This window comes from Pan paniscus, chromosome 22 (assembly GCF_029289425.2).
Source record: "Pan paniscus chromosome 22, NHGRI_mPanPan1-v2.0_pri, whole genome shotgun sequence".
NCBI classification, from domain to species: domain Eukaryota; kingdom Metazoa; phylum Chordata; class Mammalia; order Primates; family Hominidae; genus Pan; species Pan paniscus.
This window is the reverse complement of record NC_073271.2, coordinates 26,485,736-26,506,687: the sequence shown is the minus strand read 5'-3', so window position 1 is coordinate 26,506,687 and position 20,952 is coordinate 26,485,736. Positions and strand designations below refer to the sequence as shown.

Genomic DNA, 20,952 nt, shown 5'->3' with positions numbered 1-20,952 from the left:
TTAAGTTCCAACTATGTGACTGTGTGCAAGTTATTTAACCACCTCAGTTTCTTCAACTTCAAAAGTGAAGGATAATAATAGGGCTACTGTGAGCCTTAATAAGTTAATAAATTGAAAGTGTAAGGCTTAAAAAATTACCATGTATATAGCATATTTAGCAACTCAGCTACCTCAGAGACTTAGTATGTGGGAGGTAGTGGGGATTTGTAAATAAACCCAGAAATCCATGACAGATTAGGAAAGCTAGTCATCCAACAAAAGAGAGATTAGCTGTTTTGTATTTTGGAAGATGCAGGCAGCATCATCTACTAAGGGAGAAAATTAATAAACTTAAACCCTGTCTAGTTGAAGTAAATTGGCAAGTATCTCTGAATCTATGGCAAACCTAATGCTATTGATAATTTACCAGTTAGTTCTGTGGGTGGGTGCCATGGTAATTCTATGTATCAACATGATTGAGCCAAGGGCTGCCCAGATTAAGCATTATTTCTTAGTGTGTCTGTGAGGGTTTTCAAGGGAGATAAGCATTTAAATCAGTGTGCTCAGTAGATGGCCCTCTCCAATGTGGATGGGAATCGTTCAGTCCATTGAGGGCCTAAATAAAACAAATGGTCAGGGAAGGAGAAATGTGCCCGTTTATGTTTCCTGCAAGCCTACTTGAGCAGAGACATTGGGTTTCTCCTGCCCTTGGACTGGATTTATACCATTGGCTCCCCTGGTTCTCAGATCTTCACATTTGGACTAGAATTATATCACTGGTTTCCTTGAGTTTCCAGGTTGCAGGTGACACATCATGAGATTTCTTAGCCTCCATAATTGTGTGAGCCAATCCTTCATGATAAATCACTCACTCTCTCTCTCTTCATACACACACACACACACACACACACATACATGCATATATATACACACACATATATACAGTGAGATAAATATATATTATATATAGTCTGTCTATCTATCTATCTATCTGTCTATCTATCTATCATCTATCTATCTATTTTATTGGTTCTGTTTCTCTATGTAGCCCTGAATAATACATATGTAGCCTGGGCTAGACACAGGCCATCTCAAAGAGGAAGACTTAAGCCTAAAATCTGTAAACCACCACTTACACAGGTGCTCTGTAGAGGGATAGGATTGACGGAAGTCTGAGAGAGGCCAAACACTATTCAATACCATCAATAGTACTCAGAGCCTTTGGCAGCCTCAATAGCAGAACATCCCTGAAGCAAACAACATTGACATAAAGCTTCCGTCCACAGCACTGATGGCAGTAACACAGCATTGGCAACAGTAAAGACAGAATTTATCTCGTGGCAGCTTCTCAGGATTCTAGTCACAGCCAATCATGTGAACATAGATCAAGTTCATCCACAATAAGGATTTTTACTAATGCAATGCCAATTGGGTTGCCCAGAAAAAGCTCAATTCATTTGGACCACTGTTTCTAAAGACAAGAGGGAAAACCTACCCATTCCATGTGCCTTCCAAGTATATATTATTTTACTGGGTGTAGCTTGCTGAGAAAACAGGACTTTGGCAAAAACGGGCTATGTGTGGTATGTGTTGTGGAGCAGGGGAGTGCCAGGAAAGAGGGACGTGATGTTAAGTTTCACTTTCCCATCTACTCTGTTCATCATTCTACACATTAGCTTTCCAGGCTGAGCTTGACCACTGCTAGAAGGAGAAGCTAGCTGAAGAAGGAGCCAGTATTTAATCTAACTCAACATGGAGCATATTAGAGCTCCTCATAGAAAGAAATTATGTGGACTCAGGTACAAAAAGACTTTTGATATTGGAATATGGAATGCCATAATTATATAAACCTTGGTAGAAAATTTAATGTAAGGAAAAGGACATGAATCTTATAGTATGACTAGATCTTACTCAATTCCAAATTCTGTGTATTAAAAGCTATGTGCTCTGGGATGAATTAACATTCTTTTTTTCTTTTTCTTTTTCTTTTTTTTTTGTCAGCGTCTCACTTTGCTGCCCAGGCTGGAGGGCAGTAGTGCAATGTTAGCTCCCTGCAAACTCTGTCTCCCGGGTTCAAGCGATTCTCATGCCTCAGCCTCCCAAGTAGCTGGAATTACAGGTGCATGCCACAACACCTGGCTAATATTTGTACTTCTTGTAGAGATGGGGTTTCATCATGCTGGGCAGGCTGGTCTCAAACTCCTGACATCAAGTGATCCATCTGCCTCAGCCTTCAAAAATGCTGGGATTACAGGCATGAGCCACTGCACCTGGCCCAAATTAACATTTCTGAGACTTGGTTCCATTATTGTAAAATGGAGATAATAATATTAAAGTCATTGGATGATTATGACAACTAAATGGCATGATTCCAATTAAATGCTTAGTGGAGTGTTTGGCACATAATAAGAGCACAATATATGCTAGGTATCATTTGATACTTCGTCTGATATTTTTCTCTTGGGCCTCAATTTCAGTTTGTTTTTATGATTGTCTATAATGCATTTGAATCCAGGGCAGAGACCAAGAAAATCATTTCATTGCATGCCAAAAGAATGTAAGCAGTATGGGACATAACCAGGATATTCCATGCAGGACTCATTTTTAAGCAATGTCAAAACATATCGGTGGGTATATGCATGCTACAGAGCATTCTTCATAGACCAAGGGACTTCTTCCTGCCTAAAAAGAATGGTAGGATTTGTACATTGGTATGCTGAACACTTCAAGACATTGGTAGTTTAACCACATGTTTTTCTCTTAGAAGTAAAGCATAATGACTATCGAGAATGTCTTCTTGCCTGTACAGTGCTGGGTCAAGAGCCATAAAATAGCTCTTATTAATTGGGTGCTTACTATTTACCTAACACTTTGTACATATTTTGTCATTTTAAACTCAAATAACCCAGTGGTATAAGTAACATTAGTAAATCCCCCTTTTTCCAGTGAGGACAAAGGCACCAATTTGTTCTGTGGAGGACAAGACTTTGCTTTGTGTTAGAAGAGAATTACTCATATCTTTCTTTAAGCCATGATATCCTTCCCTAGTTCTACTCTGTCTTTCTACTTTCAAGAGTCTTACTTACTCCCTACTCTGTAATTTAAGTAACTTTTCCAGTACAGGAAGTAAATGGTGGAACGAGGGTTTTAACCCATGAATCTTTAAAGTTTGAGTATAACGCTTTAATACTTTAATTGTGCTTTACTTATATTATACTTCTAGTCATTAGAGTAGCTTCAAATGTGGAAGAAATATCTGTGCGATGTGGAGGACCGATAAAATAATTTGACTAAAAATGATTGGTCTGGTTATATTGTATTGTTGTGAGACTGCAGAGGAAACACCCAGAGAACTGAGTATTGTTGACTGGATGGCTCATTTGTAACTCAAAAATAAATGCAATAAAGGAAATGAACATATTTTCATTAGAGTTTGTAAAATATTATGCACTTGAAATATCTTAGAAAAGAACAAATACTAACTTCAAGTCATGCGTAATCAATAGACTCTCGATGCTAGGAAAAGGATTTAGATGGCATGGAGTCAGATTCACCTACAATACAACGATTATCGTCTTAATGGTAGTACTTTCATTTTCCATATCCTTTAGTCCTTATTCTTTTTAAATTAAATACTATTTCTCTTGAAAATTTTGAGCTCATTGTAGACACTAATAGGATTGGACAGGACTTTGCTCCATGTTAGATGAGAATCACTCGTATCTCTATTGAAGCCACAATATCCTTCCCTAGTTGTGCTTTCTGTTTTATTTCCAGGAGTCTTACTTACTTCCTCATTTGAAATTCTTTTACCTAGAGAGTTGTTCTAAAATCTTCCACTTGGACTCAAATAATAGTTGATTGAAAAAATATTTAAGAAGGAAACAGCTAATATAATTAATAAATCATATTCTGGTTATATCAGAGATATGGCCTTGATGAAGTATAAAATGCATCATAGGTAGATAGGTACAAATACACTAAACATCTAAAGCTGAATTTTAAAATAAAATACAAGTCTTTTTGTAGTTGCATAAGAATAAGTTATTTGCCTGACTTTTTGTATAACTTCCTCTAGCTTTACGGAAACAAAGTCACTGATGGCATTCAAAGAGAGTTGTCCCTTGGATCTCAGAGGCAAAACTAATGTAGTTGTATCCAAACTTAAGAACATAGAAATGTTGAGGGTAAATTTCAGAAAATAGTTAAGCCAATTTCTATTCTTCCATTACTCAATGGTACTGGGTCGTTGGCCCTGAAGGAGTTTAGTAACTACGAATTGACAAAGATAATGAGAAAAGAAGGCTGAAAATCAAAGAGAAAGCTAAGAATAGCATCGCCCTTATTATTGCAGTGCCTTGTCACTATTACTTTATGGACAGTTGCATGCTCCTTATTTAAATTGACTGTGCAGAGTGAAACACCTGGATTAAAAAGCCCTCTTTCACAATAAACTGTGTCAAAATTTAGAGTAGAGTTATTAGCCATTGTTCTTATCTCCCACTTGGCATGAGCGAATTCACTTTCACACTCTATATGTTAGGAAACCAATCTAATAATGCATGTTGAGATTCTTAGGAACAAAGTACCTTCCTCTAGACCTCATATTTTATTAAATTAAACTGCAGGAGCAAGTACAATAAATAGATTTTAAATTTTAGCTGTTGATATTCACAAGGTTTGTAGTGATTACCAGTGTACTTACCAGATTAAAGTTAGAATATACATTACCACTGAAAGAAACACATCTTTCTTAGAAAACAGAAACAGGCTTCATGTGTTTCTTCCATTTTTCAAGTCTATATTTATTCAGCAGCTTGCTTAAAGTGGGCCTGCTCCCACATTCCCATCTCTCTGAGGCTACAGCTGATGGTGGCTTGGTCCTCAGGAGTCTGGTTTAATTTCCAGCAGTGAATGATGGTGGAGATCAAACCATTGATCTTGAGAAGGTCCTGGAGGGGCTTCTAATGCAAGATCAGTGCTCCACGGCCCTGAGGCTACAAATGAAATGTTAGGCAATTAAAAAAAACAATATTCTACACTTTGAGCCTTTGAGTTTTCCTTAGAGGACAAATATCAGCCCAAGCTGTGTTTTGCTCTGAAAGATGCCTAATCAGAGTTAAATGTTTCCCAAGCTTCCATCAGATATCTGAGTGAAATGCTGTGGTCTTTGTATTTATGGCAAAGACCAGTGACCATTTTTGCATGGTTTCTTCTGAAGCTGCCTCATTTCTATCACAGTTATGATTTCATAGAATCACAATCATGTCTAAATGTGTAAGAGATCTTTAGTGAACCTTACTTATTCTGCAGTTGAGCAAATACATCTGCTGAAGTTAAATGAGTTCTTCAATTTCACGTGGCTAATTACCAGCCGATCAGGGCTAGAACTCAAGCCTTGTGATGCTCAACCTAGTGTCCTACTGATTGTACATCGAAGTATCTCTCATGAGAAGTTTATTAAAAATATTTAAACATATGAAGCACAATAATTTTAGTGAGCCCTTTATGTACCTTAAAGGCCACACTTAACACATATACAAGTCTTTATTAGGTCATAAATGTAACCTATTTTAAATGAATATTCCAGGTGTAATAAATATTCATCTAGCCACAGAATTTTAAATATATTTTAATAAAACTTGAAATATTGTTTTTCTAGATGCATGGTTTGTTAAACAGTAAACAAGACCACAGTTCTCTTGCTTTAGAGATTCACTGAGTACTTTTTTCATAGTAATAAGTAGCCATTTTCCCTGACATCTGAATAATTGAGCTATGTTCATAACCACATTTGAAATAGTGAGTCAGAATAAAACCTACACTGAATGCTAGTAGTCATTACTAAAAAATTCTAGAAGCCACAGCAAAGAAGGAGAAATAGCATTAAGTAAGTGCGAGTACTTTACCTATAATCTAAACTAAGGTCATCTTGTCTTTCAATAATTGCTCAGGTGAAAACCACAGCTGTCATTCCCTCAGGGGTTATTGCCATGGGGCTGTCATCCCCTCTAATAGCCCCTTTTTTCATGTGACCCTCAGAGATGTCCTCTGCTAAGCCAGGAACAGCTATGGCAGAATCCAGCTCCTGAATTACTGCCAAGAAACCTGAGGGGATCCCCAGCTGCCAACAGCATGCCGCGTACCCAGCTCTTGTGAAACCACTCCCTGTACTCCTCTGCTTGTGATGTGTCCAGAACTTGCCATACAATCTTTTTCACCCTAAGTCTTTACTTCCTTCCACCAAGCAATCTGTGATCAATGTTTTGGACTACATGGACAGCAGTGGCTGTCCCAGGATTCACTGGTCTTAGAGCTATTAACCTCTGGGCTGGCTCTTGCATCTCATTCATGATTGGGATTTAGCAGCTGCTGCCCCCTCGTGCAGCACCTTCACTTGTTAACAAATGATGAGCTATATAATAAACAGCTTTTGCCCCTGACTTGCATACTGTGTATGTATACATATTGTATACCTATGCTTATTGTATACAAATGCATCATATTGTATACATATTGCCATATCTATACATATTGTATACATATTGTATACCTATACATATTATATACAATATGGAAGTCAGGGGCAAAAGCTGTTGCTTATATAGCTCACGGGGGTATTTTGAGTACTCCCTCATAATTGTCAATTCCCAAGTAAACTATCCAAACATTTCTATCTAGCATAGTTGGGGAAAATGGGCAGTCTCATGGAGGGCTATGTTATATGGCTGGATTGCTGTAAAAAATATGTGACAGACCTATTTATTGCTCTCCTATTCCATGAGCAGACTGTTTATTAACTAAACTGTGGTTCACATGTGTCCCTTTTCTTTGTCAGCTTTTTCTTTTAATGCCTTATAAGCCTTTAAGATGTATTTTCAATATGGTATCAAGTTGCTTTCTTTATCTTCTAATAGCTTCGATTAATCTCTACTAGTTATTACTGCATAAATTGCCCATAATTATTTCAATATTATTATGACTATATTATACTTTGACTAAAATGTCTGCGTCTTATTAAAAGATTGTCAAAGCAATAGAGTTGGTGATTATGATGACGTTGCAGTGCCACAATTTCAACTAGAAAACCGAAATCTGTGGAAGGGGCATTGAGAACTGTGAAAAGTCAGAAATTTTATCCTATTTGTATGCTAACAAGTTAACCCGTCATAGTTTCGGGAATGCAGGCAGAAGACATAAGAAGCCTAGGTTAGAGACAAAGACCTTTATCATTTATGGCAATAGCCAAAGCCAGAGTGTTAGGATTGACACCAGATCCCTGAGCTCCAATTCCCATAGGGCCAGCTGACACCTGCATATGCAGCAGGTTGTTTAACAGGAGAGGAATGTTGAGTTTAGGAACCTTGGATCATAGACATAATGAAGAGTAAGCATGTTTGACATTTGATCCTGAGAGAAACACTGTATCTATTTTCCAAGACTGTTTCTCTAAAAACATGCTTGAAAAGTTAATTTAGAACAAAGGGAGCCAGTGACTCTGCACTGAAGACATGCAGAAATGCAAGAGACCCATGGGGATTATTTTCCCTGAAACAATACCCAACTCTTATCTCTACACTGCACTGCTCCTGGTGAATTTTCCCATGAGAATGACATTCCACTGACCACTCCGATTAGTCTGACCAATAGAGGCTGCAACCAAATCTATTTAATATATCTCATATATCATTCAGGTTAGAATACTATTAACAAGACTCCAAGTGGCATTCAGTGAGTGGAGGCGTCTACCTATGCTAAGTGCTCCAATAACAAAATCATCAGTCGCAGTGACTTGTAACTCACAGAGACCCCAAAAGTACTAGCACTTCTATGAATACAGATCTTCACAATCAGTGGAATCCCTTTTGTAATTTATGGAACGGGGTAACATAGTCATATAACACAACAGCAAAAGTATAGTTTGCCCTCTGTATCTGTGGGTTCACCATCTGTGGATTCAACTAATCACAGACTGAAAACATTAAGGGAAGCAAAGATGATTGCATATGTGTTGAACATATACAGACATTTTTCCTTATAATTAGTCCCTAGAAAACACATAATAACTATTTACATAGCACTTACATTGTATCAGCTATTATTAGTAATCTAGAAATGATTTAAAGTAGATGACAGCCTGTGTGTGAATTAAATGCAAATACTATATCATTTTATAACAAGTACTTGAGTATCCATAAATTTTGGTATCTGCAGGGATTCTGGAACCAGTCCCCCAAAGATGCCAAGGGCCAATTGTACATTAAACTGACACAAAGGGCTCCACCTAGAAAGTCACATTATTTTTCCTTTCCATCTGTAATCTCTTCCAAAGCCTCATTAGCTGTATTCAAGTATTTCCCTTTCACCTCCACTGGACTGAGTAAAATGGTAACTTGGACACCTGTATCGAAGAGAGCGACAAAAGTTTGAGTTCCTCTTTTTCTTGAAGTTCCTCAACGTATCTGAATGAGTGTATACAGCTTCGGTCTCTCTTGGGGAAAGATAGACATTTTTCCTACCCTGAATTGTCTTTCTCCTTAAAGTGACTTATGTCAGGATAGAGAAGGAGGAACAGATTAGCAGGTGTGGAGAGACAGCAGCTTAGCACCAGAAAACAAGATGCTTTTACTTATAGTTTTTGGCAGCAAGACATCTGCTAGGGGCTCAAACAAACAAACATGTAATTTTTTAGTCCACCCAATGTTCTATATTAAGCAGTAATATAATCATTATTGACACAGTTTAATTAAGCCATGGAGTAACTGGACCAGCAGTTGCAGCCATGTTGTTTTCCTGCTGCAGACACAAAGTTTGTACCTTTTGGCTACATGAGACTTGAGAGACATGTTTGTTAATCATGAGTATCTACTCCCCCATTATGAAGAAAAATGACTTGTCACAAACTAGGGAAGTTTCATGAGACTATCAGGAAATTTCTCAGCAAAATCCTTTGAGGCCAGTAGAGTGGAATGATGTATTCAAAGTGCTGAAACAGACAAACAAACACTTGCCAACTAAGAATAATATCCCCAGTGAAGCTGGCTCTCAGAAATGAAAAAGAAATAAAGACTTTCTGAGATATACAAAAGCCCAAGAATTTCCTCAACACTAGATCTGCCTTATAAGGTATGCTAAAGGGAGGTCTTCAACTTGAAATGAAAAGGCACTAATAAGAAACATGAAAACTTGAGAAAGTATAAAACTCACTGTTAAAGGTAAGTATCTACTCAAATTCAGAATACTTTAATATTGTAATGGTGGTATATAAATCACTTTTAACTTTAGTATAAAAGTTAAAAGACAAAAGTATTAAAAACAACTATAACTACTGTGATAGTTAATTACAGGTGTCAATTTGGCTGGTTAAGGATTTACCAAAATAGTGGGCAAAGCATATTTCTAGATGTGTCTGTGAAGGTGTTTCTAAAAGAGATTAGCATTTGAATTAGTAGACTAAATAAGGAAGATCTGCCCTTATCAATCTGTCAGACCTCATCCAATCCAATGGAGCCCAGGAGGGAAGAAAATGGTGCAGGAAAGGTAAATTTCCTCTCTCTTCTGGAGCTGGGAGAGCCGTCTTCTCCTGCTCTTCGATACTGGAGCTCCTGGTTTTTGGGCCTTTGGACTCCAGGATTTACACCAACACTCCCTTCCCCAACCCTCCATGGTTCTCAGGCCCTTGGACTCATATTAAATTACACCACTGACTTTTCTGGTTCTCCATCTTGCAGATGGCATGGATGGAGCTTCTCGGCCTTCATAACCATGTGAGTCAATTTTCATAATAAATATCCTCATATATTTATATATATTCTATTAGTTTTGATCCTCTGAAGAACCCTAATACAGCTAAAATAATTTGTTAATAGATACATAATATAAAAAGATGTAATTATGACATCAATAACAAAATATGTGTGTGTGGGGAAGAAGTGTAGAACTTCTGTATGTGATCAAAGTGAAATTATTGTCAGCTTAAAATAAACAGTTAGAAGATGTTTTATGTAAGCCTTATGGTGATCACCAAGAATAAGCTGTAGTAAACACATTAAAATTAAAAGAATCAAAGCATACCACTATGAAAAAATCGTCAAATCAAAAAGAACAAGGAATGACAAAACAGACAGAAAACCATTAAAATGGCAGTAGTAAGTTCTTGGCAGCAGTAAAGTAAAGTAATCAAGAATTACTTTAAACGTAAATGGATTTAAATATCCACTTAAAAAATACAGGGTGGCTGAATATATTTTTTTAAAAGATCCAACTAAAATGCTGTCTACAAGAGACTCACTTGAGAGTTTAGAACTCACATAGGCTGAAAGTGAAAGTTATTCCATGAAAATGGTAACCAAATGAGAGCAGGGGTGGCTAGATCTTCTACTGTGCAAAATAGTCTTTACACCAAAAACTATCATAAGGACAAAGAAGGTCATTATATCATGAAAAAGGAGTCCATTCATAAAGAGGATATAACAACCACAAATACATATGCACCCAACATTGGAATACCTAAATATAAAAACAAATATTAACAGAACTGAGGGGAGAAATGGACAGTAGTATGATAATCATAGGAGACTTTGATACCCCGGTTTCAACAGTGGATACATCACCCAGACAGAAGATCAAAAAGGAAACAGCAGACTTACCTAACAGATTTATACAAAACATTTCATCCAAGAGGAGAAGAATACACATTCTTTTCTAGCACACACTAAATATTATCCAGGATAGATTATGGGTTAGCCCCCAAAAAAGTCTTAGGGAAATTAAAATCATATTAAACATCCAACCATAATGATATTAAACCACCAAACTAGAAATCAGTAACAAGAGGAAAATTGAAAAATTCACAAATATGTGAAAATTAAACAACACACTACTGAACAACCAATAAATCAAGGAAAAAATCAAAAGAGAAATTAAAAAATATTGAGACAATGAAAATGGAAGCACAACATTCCAAAACTTTGGAATGCATCGAAAACCATTTTAAGATGTTTACAGCAAAAAATACCTACCTACCTGAAAAAAGAAAGATTTCAAACAACTTAACTTCTCAAGAAGTTAGAAAAAGAATAACAAACTAAGCCCAAAGTCAGTAGAAGAAAAAAAAATAGAGCAGAAAAAAGTCAAATAGAAAATTTTTTATAAAATTAGGAAGATTTGTAGAAGTAAGGCTTGTTGTTTTTTAAACATTTCCAAATTTATTTTACAAAACCAGCATTACCCTGATACCAGTGTTGGTCAAGGAAAATAAAAGATAAAACAGAAATGAAAACATAAACTGGAAGCCAATATGCCTGATTAAGATAGATGCAAAAGTCCTCAACAAAATACTAGCAAGCAGGATTCAATGGCACATTCAAAGGATGATACAACATGATTAAGTGAATTTTATTCCTGGGAGGCTAGGATGATTCAACACATGCATATCAATGAAAGTGATACACCAAATTAGCAGAAAGAAGGATAAAATTTATCATCTCTATGGATGTAGAAAAAGCATTTGACAGAATTCAACAAACTTTCACGATAAAGACTTTAACAAATTAGGCATAGAAGGAATATACTTCAACATAACAAAGTCCATATATGACAGACTCACAGGTGAAACACGCAATGGTGAAAACCTAAAAGATTTTCTCCCTAGATCAGGAACAAGACAAAGATGCCCACTCTTTCTACTTCTATTCAATATAGTACTAGAAGTCCTAGCCAGACCAATTAGTCAGAAAAAAAAAAAAAAAAGAAAATCACCCAAATCATAACGAAGTAAAATTGTCTCTGTTTGCATATGACACAATTCTATACATTAGAAACCCTAAAGACTCCACCAAAAAACTATTAGAACTAGTAAATATTAACAGGCAACCCAAAAAAGTAGGAGAGAATCTTTACTGGAAAGTAGAGAAGGGCCAGACAAGTGTCAGAACAATTCTCTGTTGACAAAGAGAAATCATCCACCTTTTTGAGAAAGAGAATCATATGATGAAATTAATTTCATGAGTATTATTTCAAATGCATTATTTAGGCAAAATAGAAGACCATAGGGACAGAAGTCAAAGGTGGCAGTAGGAAATTCACCGAAGGAGAACAAAAAAGCCCAACTTAAATCATTGCCATGATAACAGAAAGAAAAAAATGGAAAGAAATATGTAATTTTAGAAGATAAAGGGAGAAAAGCATAACAGGTTTTCCCACTTTCCAATTTATGCTGCAAATTAACCTCAGCACTCTCTTCTTGAAACACATTACTGGATCACCACACCTTTAGAACAATATCTTAACTACTTCCCCCAGTAATTTCAACATGTGAATATGAGTTTGCTTCTTAGAATCCTTCACTGGGAAGCTCTATGTTGTCATTTTCTCTACCTTGACATCTTCTTCCATAGCCTAAAGTGTTTTCCTCTTCTCCAAAGCCCCTTCCATCTTTCAAAATTAATATCAAATGTTAAGTTTTTGGTAAGGTGAATGAACTATGTTTGCTCTTCTCTGTACATTACTTACGGAACTTAGTAAACACTGACATGGGTTATGTACCTGTCTTATTACGCTTACCAGATAGTGTACGTCTGAGAGCAGAAACCAATTTTATGTTGGTTCCATTGCCAGCATCTATCATAATGTTTTGCACATACTACATGCTCAATAATATTTGCTGAATGGATGAGTTAAAAGTACCTTGTTTATTGGCACAACTTTATTGTTGAAATGTTCTGGGGATTTTTTGTCTCTAAGACAGAGAAACTCAGAATTCTCCTTCTACAGTAGGAGAGACAAAGATCCATGGTTTATTTAAAAAAAAAAAAAAGCAACGCCATGGGTAAATCTGGGAAATCACACAGGATGCCCAGTTCCTCCGATTATCCCTGGGCTCTTAACTCAGAAGAGAAGTCTGAAACATGTAGTTTATAGGATCCTGCTAATGAGGTACCTGGTATTATGCCCAAATAAGCAATTCTCTATTAGTGACACAGCCACTACGAAATAATTTCAGTTCAACCTATATTACATGAAGGACAACTTATATTCAGGGCACTTCACTTTCTGAAGATCTGTTGATATTTTTGCAATTTTACCCCCCACCACCGCCCCACCCCCCACACACGAGAAACTCATGGTGGTGCTCTAAAGAAATGAAACCCAAGGTCGTACTCTCTGGAATGGGTTAAGAACGCCAAAGCAAGAAAATAGATTACTCTTGTATAACGTTTTACAGTTTATTTTAACTTTTAATGACATCTCAATATATTCCTGAAATGTCACTGAAAAGTAGATACTATTAATATTTCCATAAAATTATACTGATAGTGACTGGGGAGCAGAGCAATTATGCAAATTACCCAATTCACACGGTTATTGGTTATTAAATGATAGTATCAATGCATCTCTATGTAATGCCATATTGGATAGAGAAAAACTGTTTGGGGAGTCAAGGAGCCTTTTTTCAGATGTTTTTCGTAATATCTATTACTGCAACTTTCTAAAGCTCAAGTTTTCTCGTATGAGTACTTGAAATAGTAAGATCTACTGTATAGAATTGTGAGGACAAAGTGAATGGCACATGTGGGCACCCACAGCACGAGGTTCTTCAGAGTAGGCATTCCATGAATGCCAGTTTCCTCTTATTCCACACCCCTTCTCTTCATGGAAAACCATCCATGTATACATAGAACATGTAGTATATACATCTATCCACACATACACACAAGCGTATTGATGTACTAATGATACAGATGTTGGGCTCTTGTTTATATTAGAGAAGAGCAGACATAAAAAGGATCAACATACAATTTCATAAGCATTCAGCTAAATATGACTGTACCTATTACTAATGCCATTCAGCTGATGCAACCAGGATTTTACAAGAAGACTCTAGCAGCTGTATACACAGAGTATTAGGTGATGTCCAAAGTAAACAAAGTATCCGGTTATACAAACAGTATTAGGTGATGAGGGCCTGGGGTTGGGGGTTGGAGTGAGTGGGGCTTTCTCAAATACATTGGGTACAAATCATCTGACCTAAAATACTGAGATAAATTCAACATGTTAGTACAGGACCTCCGGGATTATACCATTTTATTTTTATATTTCTCCCCCGGTAGTAAAATAGTCTAGTGTTGTCTCATTGAGAAACCAACTTTCTATTTCAGAGATTTCACTCCTCCAGGACAGAGGGAGACTTGATAAGCACAAGTATGTCCCTCAAACACCAAAATAGAAGAAAGTGTTATGATTTAAATTGACTAGCCAAAAGGAATTGGAACTTAGAGCCAGCAGATAATTTAAAATCCCATTAAAATAGCTACTGGAGCCACTGGGTATGTCAGTATGAGAAAAATATAGAGGGATAGTTGAAACTAACTAAAATCATACATTTTTTAAAACAATTTTACCAGAAATACATATTCTCAAACGGCCTTTAAAGTACTAAAACTTGGGAAAACAATAATTTATCCTGATGCTTTTCCCTATGTAAAGCAGTTTAGAAGCTCCTTTTTGGAAATTGACATCAAGGCCAATGTAGAAAGCAAAATAAATTCATGTCATAATCAATGTATTTGTTAACCAGGAACAATATTTTTTCAGTTGGAATATGAGAAACCATGCAATACATAAGCTTGAAATAATCATGAAAAATGTCAAGATGCCTGATTTTCTTTAAGGGGTCTACTTCTTTGCTTTTGTTCACAGTAGGATACATAATTTTAACTTGGCCCAACTTCATTATCTATATTCAAGAATATCTTAAACATAAGCCAAGGTTTCAGCTTCACTCAGCTTATTTATTTATTGAAATGACTAAAATGAGCACATATTTTTGAATAAAGATATTTTGGTAGAAAGTCAAGTCTGAATAGAATTCTGAAATAAAGCAAATCACAACTTAGAAAAATAAATTCTAACCAAGCAAAACATATTGAAATTGTCCATATTTCTGTCATATAGTTTGCAAGAATTTTCATTTTCTCTTATACTTGTTCCAAGTTACTCACTTCTGGCAATTTCCAAGAAGAATAGAATTTTTCTTCAAAAAGATGTAAGTTCTCACTGTTTCAAAGAAGTTGCTACAACTTTCAAATACAATTCTAAGAGAGGAATCTTAAGAATGTTTGTGCAATGGTGGTTATAATTGGAATAAGCACATAGGCTTTAAAATGTGTCTGTTTTGTTTGGATAATTTAAGAAGGATAGATCCTATTAAAACGCAGTCGCATTGGTTTATAGATAGACGTAATCAATGGATGGCATTGCAAGGAGCATCCAGTTTTATGGAAGGTGGAAGCATCACTTCCTTGGCTATAATAAAGAGTTCTGATGCATCTTCATACAACAAGAGGAAGAGTCTGCACGCAGAAGCACCACCTTCTAGGGATAAATAAAGGGTGAAGCTAAGGAAGGGCAGAACAAACTTCAGACACTCACTTCTTTGCCTCAACTGCAGCCTGCTCTCACAACCTCACTATGTCTTGCCCCAGCTACTGCTCGGGAAACTCCAGCTCAGGATCTCTCAGAACCTCCCGCCATATTCCTCTCACCTCCATCGACCTCTGCCCTACCAGCGTGAGCTGTGGAGATGTCCTCTACTTACCCACTAGCTCTCAAGACCATACCTGGGTCACAGACAACTGCCAAGAGACCTGCGGTGAACCAACCAGCTGCCAGCCGGTCCACTGTGAGACCGGCAATCTTGAAACCTCTTGCGGTTCTTCCACTGCTTACTACGTGCCCAGGCCTTGCCAAGGAAGCAGTTTTCTTCCTGCTTCTTTCTTCTCCAGTTCCTGCCTTCCAGTATCCTGTAGACCACAGAGGTATGTGTCCAGCGGCTGTCGTCCACTGAGGCCGCTGCTCAATAGTTACCAGCCCATAGGAGACTGTGTGCCCAATGCCTATCGCCCCCAATTCTGCTTGTCCAAGAGTTGCCAGCCCCAGAACCTCCTCACTTCTGGATGCCAACCCTCGAGTTGCTTGGCCTATCGTCCTCAAAGTCTTCACGTTGTGTCCAGCAGCCTCAGACCTCTGGGGCCTCTGTTCAGTGGTTGCCAACCTCTGACCCATGTGTTCAGCACGTGTCGTCCATCTTGCTCTGGACTGTGAAACCAGCAGCTTCTTTGTTCCAGTGAATAATCACTCTGAGCATCCACAACAAAAATTCAAACTCCATGGACTTTTGCTTCTTTGCTAGTAGCAACTGATGTTTCTTAGTTTTACTGTGCCTGATCTAATGCAAGCTGCTTCTCTCGCATGTTTTATCTTGTTTTCATCTTTTCTTGACATCAAAAAAATTAGTTTACAATGCTATTCAATGTTGCTCTGGTCTGGGAAGAATGTATTTGTTTTGCACTATAATAAATGCGATTAAGTCCAAATTAAGAATCTGGTTCAGCGCTTTGTGTTTCATGACTTAATTTTAACACAGAAATAACCAACGTCAATTGCTTGCAAGATGACTGAGTTGGACAAGTGATACTCAACCATATATTCTTACCTGACAGTAGAGGGATTGTTTGATGGTTTATTCCTTAAGCTGCTTTTTAGACTTCTGACCTTATGTACTTGAGAGACCCAAAAAGTCCTTGGGAAAGCTGTTTTGAAAAGGAAAAATTAGGAGTGATGTCTCTTATCTCTCTACCCCATGAACACACTTCCACCAGAATGTTCTTTCTAATTGCAAACCTAACCAAGTTTCTGCTTACGTCTTTGATGGCTTCCTATAATCTATTCCCATAAGATAAATATTCAAACCTCTTAGCATGACACCTAGTTCCCCCACTGTCTTTCTCCCCCATACCTCTCTGGCTTCATGCTCTTTTGCTCAATATTGCAAATAATAAAACTAAGCTCCTGCGATCCTGACTTACACATGGGTCCCCAAACATATGCTTTTTACAATCATCCATCCTTTTGCATAGGTCATCATCGAGAGCGGTATGTTCTTCAGCTCTGTTTTGAAAACTCATACTTGCTTTTAAAAAAACACAGTCTGAGTTCATTAATTAATCTTTTGATTTATTCAGAAACAAATGTACTGCTTGCATACTATATGCCAGGCACAAAAGATACTGAGGTGAACAAAACAGTCCTGAACTATCACAGAATTTGCCAGAAGTTATAAGCTATGGGACATGTAACAATTAAAGATACATTTTTTCTCTCACTCAACCTAAAATGTGTGGGGGCGTATATTTCATTAATTAAAAGAAAATAAAGTTTTAAAAGCATGAATATTTACCTTTTTGAGGAACTGGAATAGCTAGAAAAGCTAGAAACTGTATCACTGTGCAAGAAAGTGATTGGCAGGCAGCTCGCAGTAACTCCCAGCTGTTCCCTTTAGACAGGGCACACACTTCTGGTTCTCAGTTCAATCTTGCCCTAGAGACTTCCTGACAATGAAGCAGAATACCAGTACCACTTACTATCATGATCATGCCACTGTTGTTAATTTCATTCTGGTTCATTATTTGCCTTATTTGCTTGCTCTCCTGGATATTTTGAATTTGTGACATCTGTATCCCCTATTTTTTGAAGCCTTTCCCCGGCCCTCTCTGTGCCTCTTACCCTAATCACACATTGGCTCAGCCTGAATTTTATCTCAGCCATATGTCTACTGTTAATCTTGTTGAACTGTTATTTTTAACATCATTTTAAATGAGATTTTAGTTAACATATAACATACATAACTAATTTTTGCATGTTTTTGAACTGTAAAATGAAATTATAAAGTATTTACCCATTGGTGTCTGTCTTCTTGTACTAAATATTATGTGTGATTTTTCCATATTGTTATATGTACCAGTAGTCTTTTAATTTTTTGTGTACATAATATTCAAGGCTAAAACACCAAAATATATTTATACATTCTTTTGTTGATGAGCCTTTGGGTTGTTTCTAGTTTGGATCTATTAGAATTAGTGTACAGAATATTCTTGTATTCTTCGGCTATATTTTAATACACATCTGGATCTATTTCTATTCTGCAATATGTGTAAGGGTGGAATTAAGTTATGTAGGATGTGCTTGTTCAGCTCTATTTTATACCATTACAAAGTTATCCTTGCAGTTATGCTAATATTGACTTCTACTATCAGAGTATGAGAATTCCAGTTGTTCTACACCCTCACCAACACTTGAAGTTGTCAGCCTATTTACATTTAGCACTTCTAGTGAGAATGTAATTCTAAAAAATGTTTGTTTTATTTTTAATTTTCTTGATGGTCCATTGAATTGAGCACTTTTTAAATAAAATGTTTCTTGTTTCTTGGCCATTTAAATTTTTTGCTTGAAGTAACATCCATGTCATTTGTCCCTATTTTTAGTAGGTTTGTCTGTCTTCAGGATTGGATAGTTCTTCACATGGTCTAGATATTAACTCTTTGTTGATTATACATATTTAGCTTAACTTCTTCCATATCATTCCTTGTCTTTTTATGCCCTTAATGGTGTATTTAGATTAACAGAAATGAATCTAATTTATTGATCTTCTGTTTATAGTTAGTAATTTTCTCATCCTTTTAAATAAATCTTTGTTTACCCCAAATTAATAAAAATATTAACTTTAGAAACTTTCTCATTTGATTTTCCACATTTAAATATGCCATCAATGAAAAGCTGTTTGTGTGTTTATGTGTGTGTGTCTGTGTGCCTGTGTGTGATGTGAGTTAGTGGTCAAAATTCTGTTGAATCAGCACTATCTCCTAAAACACTCTCCTTTTTCTACTACTCTGCAGTTCCGTGCCCCTTTTTTCGTAAATACATTATCTTTAAATGGATGGGTCTATTTCTTGACTCTATTCTGTTCTGTTGACTAATTGTCTAGCCTTACCTCACTAACATGTTTTATTTTTCATTATTTGCATTTATAAACTCTCCTCTACACTTTGAGCCCTTCAAATGCTGCTTTTGTGGCAGTACCATGACTAGGCTCTCTGTAAATGTTTATTGATTTGAATGACAGTAGATTGCATTTTGATTGGATGGTGATGAGAAATTCACATTTTTTCCTTTGGAGTTTTGTTTTATGCTATCTTTCCTGAGTCTGGGGGAAATAAATGTTTGCTTCTCATTTCCCCACAGCTTACAAGTCCAAGCGCTAGGAATTAAGGAAAGTTCTGTATCAATTATCCCGTGACTAGACAGGACATGCTAATAGCTATACCTTAGTCCACCTTTGATACTTGTCTGTTGCCAGCTATGTCTGATTTAGTATTTTATTAATTTAATTTCTTTAATATCCAGCACAGTAGCTCTAATTGTTCATAATTTAGCCACAATCATAGAGATTGTAAATTACTTGTCTGAGATTTATTTTTAAGTTTTCTCAAAGTCTGTGTTTCTCCACAGTAAACTACATTACAAGTGTAATATGAAGATTTATTTATTTGAGCAAATTACAGGGCAATGTACTATCTGATAAGTTTTGACTTCTAGTTGTATAGGTTTTATTCCCATGAGTAAGGTAAGTGGAGGGTAGATCTTTAGGCTCCTCTTTTCACAAAATTTAAATATTTCTTTATTAATATTCAGGTACCATTGTGTTCCTTGTGATTAACCTTCTGGATGTAGTCATTTTCAAACTGGATTTTATAAAAGCTGACATCATTTTGTCAAACCATAAGCGCAAATAATACATTGCCCTTTTCAACTGAACTTTAATCAAGAAAGCGTTAGTCTCCATCAAAAGCAATTGTGAAGCATCACTACTTTTCCTTAATTTCAAGATGAGACTCCACATACCAAATACATAAGAAAGACACACAGAATCATCTTCTTCTTTATCTTGATTGAAATGGGTTGAGGTAAAAGTAAACATATACCTTAATAATTATTAGAGTCTTTAAATCAGTCATACATAAGAAAAATGAAAACAGAGTTAGTCTAACAGATACTCAGATATTTTGAGGGTAGAATTTGGATTCTGAGTCTTCTTTCTAAACTTAACTCTGAATAGTCACTTGCCAGTATAAACATTAATTTCATTCTCCACTGAAACTATATTTTTGCTTAGAGAATTTTTCCAGAAATTAATGAAAGTGATGCCATTGGGGATGATGACTCAACAAATGTATGGATTTCTGGTTTCCATTCCAACCCGTAAGGAGCTTAAGAGTCACCAATCCTGTCTTACAACAAGAAAACAATGGGCAACTTGAAAATCAATGACTTTTCCTGAACCCGTCAAAGAGCTAAGTCTGGAGGGCCAAATTCCACTCCAAAATCTGGGGAGGCAGGTGAGTCTAGAGTCACATCTGGAGTATGCTTTCCTAGAGCAAAAGCTGCTGAAGCCATCATCTGGTAGGAACACTTAAATCACAAATTTGAGGAATTTCTGGAGGCTGAGTGTGTACCAGCATGTGTATCAAACCCTCCTAGCTGCAACAGTCTTAAGGATGCCTCATACCTCATATACTCCATGGTTTTTGCCTCTAGGAATCCCACAGGTTTCTCATGGAAGAAATCCAAGGATGATGCCCCAATGGCTCTGTCAAGAGAAAGAGAGGAATAATCCTAGAAGAGCATGCTCAGAACCTCCTCCATCATAAATCCTTACTCTTCAGGAAAAAAAGACTTTACCAGGACCTTATTCAACCCAAGGAAAGGGTATTTTTCCCACTCCACACGATGCCCGCACTACCTTTTCTGGCTCACCTAAGTAGGGAGGACTAAGAAATACCAGTTAAGGTCACAGCTCAGGGACACAGGTCCAATAAAAGACTGAGGTTTAATTATAAGATTATGAAATGCTTCTCCTCTCCTCCATCTTTCCCCCCACACCGGCAAGGCTCCAGTTTAATAACAGTGGATTATAGTTGAAAGGGCTCCATGAAACAGATCGTCTCTAAGGAGGAGTACTTAGGTCAGCTGAAAGCCAAGAGGGTAGACAAAAATTAAGGATAATAGAGAAATCTGAAGCCTCTGACACCTACAACTACAGCAGATATTAAACACAGCCCAACTTCTAGCCAGAAT

General features: G+C 36.7%; 1 protein-coding gene across 1 annotated transcript; it reads left to right on the top strand.

Annotated features, from left to right (window-relative positions):
- Positions 1-15,170: 15,170 nt before the first annotated feature.
- LOC100989330 (keratin-associated protein 26-1) lies at positions 15,171-16,362 on the top strand. The gene has a single exon (XM_003813203.6). The coding sequence runs from the start codon at positions 15,451-15,453 to the stop codon at positions 16,081-16,083; it is 633 nt and encodes a 210-aa protein (XP_003813251.1). The 5' UTR covers positions 15,171-15,450; the 3' UTR covers positions 16,084-16,362.
- The last annotated feature ends 4,590 nt before the right edge of the window (positions 16,363-20,952 follow it).

What these genes read in the sequence shown, in the direction of transcription:
- LOC100989330 (XM_003813203.6), top strand. Translation starts at nt 15,451, where the DNA reads ATGTCTTGCCCCAGCTACTGCTCGGGAAACTCCAGCTCAGGATCTCTC.